This window comes from Oryx dammah, unplaced genomic scaffold, assembly GCF_014754425.2.
Source record: "Oryx dammah isolate SB20612 unplaced genomic scaffold, SCBI_Odam_1.1 HiC_scaffold_23, whole genome shotgun sequence".
In the NCBI taxonomy this organism is placed as follows: Eukaryota; Metazoa; Chordata; class Mammalia; order Artiodactyla; family Bovidae; genus Oryx; species Oryx dammah.
In genome coordinates, this window is record NW_024070207.1 from 16,163,147 (window position 1) to 16,171,569 (window position 8,423).

Here is an 8,423-nt window from a genome sequence, read left to right on the forward strand (position 1 = left end):
CATTCAGAATGGTATGACTTCCCTCATCAGATCTTATCTGAAGACTCTGCCGCCCCCGTTCTGTACACATCTCAGATCTTATGGTGGGCAAGAGCCAGTGAGCACCATCTGGTTTGAGGTCAGCTGTGGTAGACCAATCACCCCAACTTGATTGGTTCCTAGTTATGCAGAGGCAGGGACCATGCAGCTGATGGCTCTCTTATCCCACACCACCTGTCCGGGTCTAGGCACATAGTAAATACTTAGGAACGTCAACGGACTCTGGGCCCAACCCAAAGACAAGACCAGCTTTTCCACTGGATGGCCTCCTCCATCACCTCCAAAGGGCTCTAGCCATGACCCAAACTTAGGGGAGAAAGATCCCACTATGAACAGGTGGGGATTTGTCAATCCCTCCTTGTCTAGACCCCTTAGGTAGACACGGCTGAACTGGCAGAAGCCAGAGGAAGCCTCAGGATGGTGAACGCTCACTCTACCTCCCTTGTCCCTGCAGGTCACCGAAGTGAATTTGAACAACATGCTGTGTCCGGCCATCTCAGACCCATTCTACGGCCCCTGGTACCGCATCTGGGCCTCGGGACACCAGACTCTCATGACCATGACCCACGGGAAGCTGGTCATCCTGTTCTCATACATGGCTGGGCCCTTGTGTAAATATCTGCTGGATTTGCTCCGGCTTCCAGCCAAGAAAATAGACTGAAGGTGCTTGTGTTTTTTTTTTTTTTTGTTTGTTTGTTTGTTTTGTTTTGTTTGGGGTTTGGTTTTGTTTTTTTCTCCCCTTGAGGAAACAAGTCCTGACTTGACCTGCAGGACACCCAGTTCTTGGTGAAATCATGGGAGAGGGCAGTAGCTCGCTGAGTGTATTTCTTTTTCCCTCTTCTCTGCCCCTTTCTTCCAACATGTTTCCTTCCCCACCTCTTCCCCCAGGATGGCTCCTGGAGCCTGGGGTGTAGTGCTGAGGGCTCTCTCTCCCTGCTCCTTGTGGCCTTATGTGGTGAGACAGTAGTCAGTGGCTTTCACTCTGCTTGTTGGTGCTTTAACAACAGCTGGTTGAGGAGAAAGGGAACAACAAGCAGTAGTTCTTTTAGATGTGGTTGTGTTTGATTTCTCCACTGCCAGGGATCTCCAGGCTTACGCTGGGGTCCCCTTTTGTCTCCAGCACAGCCCCCGCCATAAGGGGACCGAGGCCTTGTTTCTATACCAGCGGCAAGCCAAGAGCCAAGGGATTTCCCAGCTCATGGCCAAAATAGAACTGGCCAGATTCCTTCCACTGGTGTCCCGTGACTCAAAGCAAGCAGCCAACCAGTCACTCCCTCCAGATACTGCCAGAGGTGGGGTTTAGGGGTGCTACCATCCGAGGGGCTAGATTCTACTGAGGCCCATGAGTGCTGTTACAACAGCAAATCCAAAGGGAACTAGGTCAAAATATCCACAGCTAATACTAGTTTGGGACCTTGGGGAGATTCTACTTGAGAGCTGAGAACTGACCCATATCCCTGTCAGAAGTGAGCATAGAAATTAATCAACAGAAGTGGTAACTTGAGAAAACTGTGATTTGAATCATAGGCTTGCTTTTAGTGTAATGTTGATAACAGATGACATTTTAATTTTGAGTGCCTCTTAATTGCTTGCTTTCTCTTCAAAGGCAGCTTCAGGGAAAGATGAGCTAGAGTTGGGCTTTTTTGGCTTTCGGGGTTTTGTTTCTTTATTTGTTTTGGGATGTTTGACTTCGGAGAATCCTTTCGTTAGGGCCTGTCTCTGGAGGACACCTGTCTGTCCATTTTGTGGTTTTACAGGATATATGAGCATCCTAAGTTTGGGAGGATACAGGTCCTGCAGCATGGTTTCCCTAGGACTAGATGTCATCACTGCAGCCAGCATCAGAGCTGAATTGTTTGAGGCGGGGGAACGTCACATGCTCCCCACCCCTACAGCACATGTCTAGATTGAAAGCTAGGTACCAAAAAATCAGGTCCCCTTGGTTAGAGGTTCAGGTGCTCAGAAAGGAAGACCTTTGGCTGCAGGATAGCCTCAGTCATACGTGGACCTCAAGAAGGGAGGCGGTAGCATTTGCTGACTCTTTGTCGGCGCTTACTAAAAAGAGATTACTTAATAACGAAAGCTAGTTCTATGACCTTCTCTGATTGCCCCATCCCCCCCCCCACCCTGTCTCCCAGTCTAGGCAGCCCACTTGCCCTGGGCTCCTTCAGTATTCCGTGTTACTGTTTCAGACCTAGACTGAGTTTCAGTGATTCAGTAGTCATTATTTTAGCAAGTGGACTTCCTGGAGGCAGCAGAATGGAGGATAGTCTCTTCTAGCAGGGCAAGGCCCAGGGAAGCCTCCATGGAGGGGCCCATCTCTTTGCAGAGGGACGCTGGCATTGATGCCATCAATTCCCAGGGTGTGGGGTTGCAGGAGGGTGGTATGCTCTGGGTTGCCACCAGAAGAGGTACCTCTTGAGTGGCTGGTTTCACCCCGCCTACTGGCTGTGCGTGGGCGTGGCCAAGGAGGCCAGGCCTCAGTGCTCCTTTGACCTCTTTACAAAATAAAAGGTTAGAGTGAGGTCATAGGAGGAGCCCCTGGGGGTCTGTCCTGACCCGGGCTGGAATCTCTGCCTCAGCTGGGGGCCAGCAGCCTGGGTGGCACAGACGCTGCGCCACCAAGGGCACAGTGGCAGAGTGCTCTTTTCCTCCCGGTCTCGGGCCTGGTGCAGGGTGCCAGTCAGCTCACGCTTTCCTCACATTGGCCTGCCTCTGAAAGCTCGTCTTTGCCCTGGCTGTGGCTCAGTGCCCCTGGCTGGCTGGCACTTTGCTGCTGCTTGGCAGGAAAGAAGAAAGTGTAAGCCATGTGCCTGGCTTGGCCAGGCCAGCAGCAGGTACACCTGTCTGCGGAAGGGGGGTGCACTGCTTCTGGGGGTGCACTGCTCAGAAACACAGAGGGGAGGGGACAGAGAGCAAGCCCTGTCCACTGGGTCCACAGGGAGCCACAGCCTGTGAGGTGCTGGGGAGCAGCAGGCATCTGAATTGGGCTGTACCTGACTCTTCCCTTAGGCCAGGCCCACGTGGAGAGGTGACCTGGCCCGACCCTCAGTGGCCTGCCTTGGAGGGTAGCCCCCACCACCATGGGGCCAGGCTTTCCTGCGCCTCCCTGGGGCTCTCCTGTCAGTGCCAAGGAGCTTCCTCAGCCAGCCTGGCCAAGTTTCCATATGCCGTTTGCCAGTGTGTGGGAGCTCCATATGTGTCTAGGAGGGTGTTTGTAGAAGTGGACACTTTCTTTTACAACAGCCCTAGCAAGGGAAAAGGAGTATTCCCTCCAGCCCCTAGGTAGCCTCGGCTGAGGATCTGGGCCAATGAGAACAGTCTGTTCAGCTGGCCAACTTACGGCATCAGCTCCAAATAACAGAGAACTGGTCCCACCTGCTTGTAGCCCCCACCCCACCCCACCCTCCACCCCTTCTGTTTGGTTCTGCATACCAAAGATGATTCGGTCCATCTTCTTTCTGGAGGCCCAGTGATGTGTTTCTCTGTCAGCTTGTGAGGAAGCTATAGACTCAGTTTCCCCCACTCAACCTTCTCTCTCTCTTGGGACTGGCTTCTCAGCATTCACGGAAGCTGCAGGCAGGGGGGCCATGATGTGGGGCGGGGAGTTCGGGGCCCTTTCCCATCTGGTGCCTCAAGCCCAGCTCTCAGACCATCCCTTCGACTGCAGCCTCCCTCAGGGTTTTGCAGTTGGTGGTCGTTGATACTTCAGTGCACTGCTCTGTGGGGCAGACACAGCTGCACACAGAGACCAGGTTGTCGGCATGGCACTGGTGTTGGGGGGCTAGTGGAAGACCGTTCACCCCCCCACACACACACATACCTTGGCCAAAAAAGAATCCCTTGGATTTGTAGATGTTGGTCATCTGAAGGGGAGATGGGGAGGTGGGCAAGGGGAGAAGAAGGGCCGGTATGGCCACTGTAAGACAAAATGCCAGTGTTGGTTTTGGTAAGTGGGGAGCAGGCCTCAGGGAGGGCATCGGGAGCAAAGCCCCGGACTATGAGGAGGGGAGTCCTCACTACACAGGCTGCCCTGCCCTCTGAGGTTGGGGAGGGTCTGTAAGTGGGAATGAGCCTTCCTCCTCTGTACATACAGTGAGTCCCTTGTGCTCAGGAAAACCTAGTCGCTTATTGTTGCTCTCGTGACATTTTCTACACTGGTTAGCTACTCGGGGCACGAAACACACAAAACAAAAAAGTCATTTCAAGCCAAACTATTGTTTTGGAAACCTGCTTTCTTTTGGTGTCAGCTTTGTATTACATTTGGAAGAATTCTTCATTTCGGTTGGTGTTATTGTGGTAGAGAGACTAAGATAGCTCAGCTTATAACTCTGCCAGGAAATTGGCGCTGCCTGTGTTGCCGCCCCACCCCCCCACAGCCCTTCCTCATTCTCAAGGGGAGATTGCTATGTCCTGGGCAGACCCCCTCCCTGGCGCTTGCCCCCACAGTGACTCCCTTGGAGAACCAGTTTTTGTGAGTCCCCTAACCAGCTGCAAGATGAGTAGATGAGTACTTTCGCCAAGCTGCTTCTTGGGTGCTCTGTGCCCCCGCCAGTTTGCTCACCTCTTGGGACATTTTGTAATGTTTTCTCTGTTTTGTAAAACCCTTTTGATTGTACCAAAATGGTTTCTGCAGTCACCTTTGGAAATAAATGATCATTAATTTGTGTACTTCGCACTCCGAATGTTAGATTGAGGTGTTTCTGTTGTTGAAGATCCCTGAATGAAAAGGAACCCTCACCATGGCACTTACTGTTAAATGTTTCCTTCATTTACTGTTATTAAAAGATTTGTGAGAACCAATGAGTCTTGGCCTTGCTTCCCAGAAGCCTCTCAGAAGGAAGGGCTCCTGCTTTGAAAAGTAGACAAAAGGGGCCATTGGCCATCCAGGCTGTGGAGGACCACCATGGGGCAGTGGGCTTGCTCAGCACAGCTCTGCCCCTGGAGTCGCATGGCTCAAGTTGTGTGGCCTTGAAGCACTGCCCCCCCCACTGCCTGCTGCCACCAGGGACCCAGCAGGCCTTATGCCCTTCACAGGGCTTGTTAGCTGGGGATATCTGCTGGCCTCGAGGGACCCTGGCCTCAAGGGACCTCACATGCGCTAGAGGACTGAACTACAAGAGGCAGCTCTAAAACCAAATGCGATCAGGCTCCCTCATCCCAAGTTTCTCGGGGGCCAGCTCTGTTCAGCACAGGGCCAAAGCTGACACAGGTTAGACCGTGCCATGTGGAGGTAATTTGCCCCTGGGGAACAGTTGGACCTGGCTTTCTAGGGCTCCCAACTAAGAACCCCATGGTGACTATGATTAGCCATGCCCACCTTCACACCAGAGAGACATTGTACTCAGACTTTTGCTGGTGCTGCTGCTTCTACAGGGGACACAGCTAGCCATAGGGGCTTCCAGGGCAAGTGGGCTTCCTTCACTGGCCAGGAGTCAGAAGCCTTGGCCTTCAGAGTGGATGGTCCCTGCCATCCTGGACCACAAAACCACAAGCTTGGGCAAGTCACTCATTTGCTTGCGACCCCAGGTTCTCTGTCAGTAAAACTATAGCTGCACCCGTGTGACACGCAGGGCACTAAGTCCCTCCACATGTCTTCCAGGATGTGATCCCCTCAAAAGCACGGTGAGTGGACTGGTCGTGCTGTCCTTGTGGTATAGGCAGACACTGATAAAACTGGGACTCAGAGCTAACCAATGGAGGAGCTGGCCTAGGAGCCGGTTTTGTGAGGCTCCAGAGGTTAGGTGCTTGGCACCCTGACCCCTGGGCTCTGTTGCCCATCTGGGGTGCTGGGATGACTGGGCAGACCCTCAGCAGAGGGCTCCAGGTCTGAGAGGAATGGGAGGAGAACCAGGCAGTGCTGCAGAAGATGGACTGGGCGAGTGCTGAGGCAGGGGAGTCAGGCCCATCTTTTCCTCTGCTGCCAGCAGACCTACCTGACCCTGGCGAGCCACAGAGCAGAGCTGAAAGGCCTACAAGTAAACAAGATGGTGCCACACAGGGCCAGGCCAGGGCTGGCCCAGGGGCAGAGGATGCCAGAGGGAGGTGAGAGAAGGTGGTCCTGTGGCCCTTCTGTGTGTCTTCCATGTCAGAAAGATGGCGTAGTCCACGGCAACCTCTCTCCAGGGCTCATGCGTCTGCCAAAGGTCTCTGTTCCAGTCTCTACACTCTACTGCAAGGCAACAGTTTCCAGGGGAGATCTGACTGCATCACTTCCCTGGGGCCTTGTAAACAACCTAGGCTTCATCTCCTCACCTCCATGTTCCATGAAGACCCATCGATAGCAGACCCTTTGTTCCAGCCGTATTGAACTCCCCTTGGTCACGCCCTGCGGTTTCCCACTTCTTTGCCTTGTTCTTTGCGCTGTCTTCTCAGCTGCCCCCATCTCCCTGCTTGTCCAAAGGTCTCACTCAGCTCCAGTGTAGGCTCCTGCATGCAGTCTTCTGTGAGCTCCAGTATCCATGAGGTACCCTTCCACTCAGCTCCCGCAGCCCCTGGTGCTCACTCCAGGACACCACTTTGCCTCCCCATTTTGGAATTCATTAGGGTGCTCTGTCCCTCTGTAGACGTTGAGCTCCTTGAGGGCAAGGAGCTGGTCCTTGGAACGTGTTCTGTGAACCACACTCTTATCCCCGAGTTTTGCAACATGGTGGGAGGCACCCCGAGTGAGAAACCTTGGCCACACAAGCTATGGCCCATCTCTTGAGTTCTCCTACGTGGGCCTGTGTGCCTTTGGCCTGGACACCTCAAGCTTCAGCTGGAAGGCCCCATCTTGCTCCTCTTTAGGGGTCGCATGTAGCCGGGATTCAGGCTGAGGAGGCAGTGTTGTGAGGCTAGAGAACAGAGACAGCATCTCTTTCGCCTGACCCTTCTCTAGACCTCTGGTTGGGGGGTGGGCCAGGCAGCAACTGCTTTTCCTAGTCCCCTGCAGCTGTTCATCCCCTCCAGGGTCTGCCTTCCACTCCCTGGGGCACATAGGCAGTGTTGGTGTTTATGTGGCAAAAGCCCCACCAGCCCATGGAATGTGTCACCTCTGAGGCATAGGGAGCAGCTTGAATGGTTACAATCTGATCCCCCAATGAGGTTTCCCCTTGTCCTGGTTTGCCAAGGCCAGCGGAGGGACAGAGACCCACAGATGTCAGGCTGACGAATGACCCATCCCCAGCTGCACCTCTACTCCAGCCGCCAGTTCTCCCTGCTCTCTGCCAGCTTCCCCTCCCCCTCCCCTCGACATCCAGGGGCCTGCAAGAGGTGCTGCCCACTTTACTGTCCCTTCAGCTGCTCCTTCCCTAGTTACCAGGAGTCCCCAGTCTCCTCATGTTTTTAGGAAGACCCAGGATTCTCCAGTATTCTGCCCCCTAGAGGCCTTCCTGTGTGGTCCAGGACACTCTCAGATTTCCAGAGTGTTGGAGATGACGGGATGCTGTTGATACAGGGGCTTGTAAATTTTCCTTCATATTAGAATCACCTAGGGAGCTTTACAAAGAATCTCAATACCCAAGCCTCAGCCCAGCTCATAATTCAAAGCAAACTTTTTGTTTGGTTTTGTTCTGACTTTAAGCTTCCAGGTTGTGAGTCAGCTCTTTGACCTGCCCATCTATACCAGTGCCATTTTTTAATGAAAATTTTAAGACTTGCCAAAAGGTTATGAAGAAGAACGTCTAAATCCAACTTTGCAAAAGAATATTACCAAGAGAGTTGAAGCCCCTTAATCCCAGAGGTTCGGAGATTGTTCCTTAGAGTTTCAGGAACTCTGGGGAGCTTTCTGAGGGGCCATCTCAGGATGAGGGCTGGGTGGGGGCAGAGTGGGTTAGGTTCCGGCCTTTCCCCTTGGTTCACCCAAAACAACTCCACGTTTATTCTGCTTTGTACACTGAAGTTCTGTAAGTAGTTTCATTGGGAAAAGAGTTTAAAAGTCACTTTGTTACACCCTCACTAGTCTGTCTTCTACCCTCTCTGAGGTAGTGGTCATTCTGTGGTCGTTGGAAGAGTCTTGTGGTGGAGCTCAGCAGATGGGGGCTGTGGTCCCGGCTGTCCATCCGCTCTTAGGTCCCAGGTCCCCTTGGCAAAGTCAGACCTCTCCGAACTCCAGGTGAGACATCAAGTGAGATAAATAAGTGTGAGAGGGCTTTATAAACTGCAATGTCCTGTCCAGTGTAAGGGGGTCCTGTTTCCAGGCAGTATGGTTACTAGGCTTGTTCTCAGAGGGCAGGAGTTGCTTGGGCTTTTGACTATACTCACCCACTGTGCTTTCTTGTGCCCTGTGTGGTTGGGGTCTGTGGGGTGTGTAAGAGACTGATAACCTCAGTTTTAAGGCATTTTTTTCTGTATTTCATTGACGCTAAGACACTTTCTAAAAATATAATTTTAATAACTCCAGATTT

General features: G+C 52.8%; 1 protein-coding gene across 9 annotated transcripts in view; it reads left to right on the forward strand.

Moving 5' to 3' along the window:
- Window positions 1–4,842, forward strand: part of TMEM164 (transmembrane protein 164) — a 181,958-nt gene extending 177,116 nt beyond the window's left edge. For all 9 annotated transcript variants that reach the window (XM_040265074.1, XM_040265068.1, XM_040265071.1 and 6 more), the window contains one exon: window positions 494–4,842. In XM_040265074.1, the coding sequence (XP_040121008.1) occupies window positions 494–700 (207 nt within the window). In that variant the 3' untranslated portion in view covers window positions 701–4,842. The remainder of the gene's footprint in view (window positions 1–493) is intronic.
- Window positions 4,843–8,423: the final 3,581 nt, after the last annotated feature.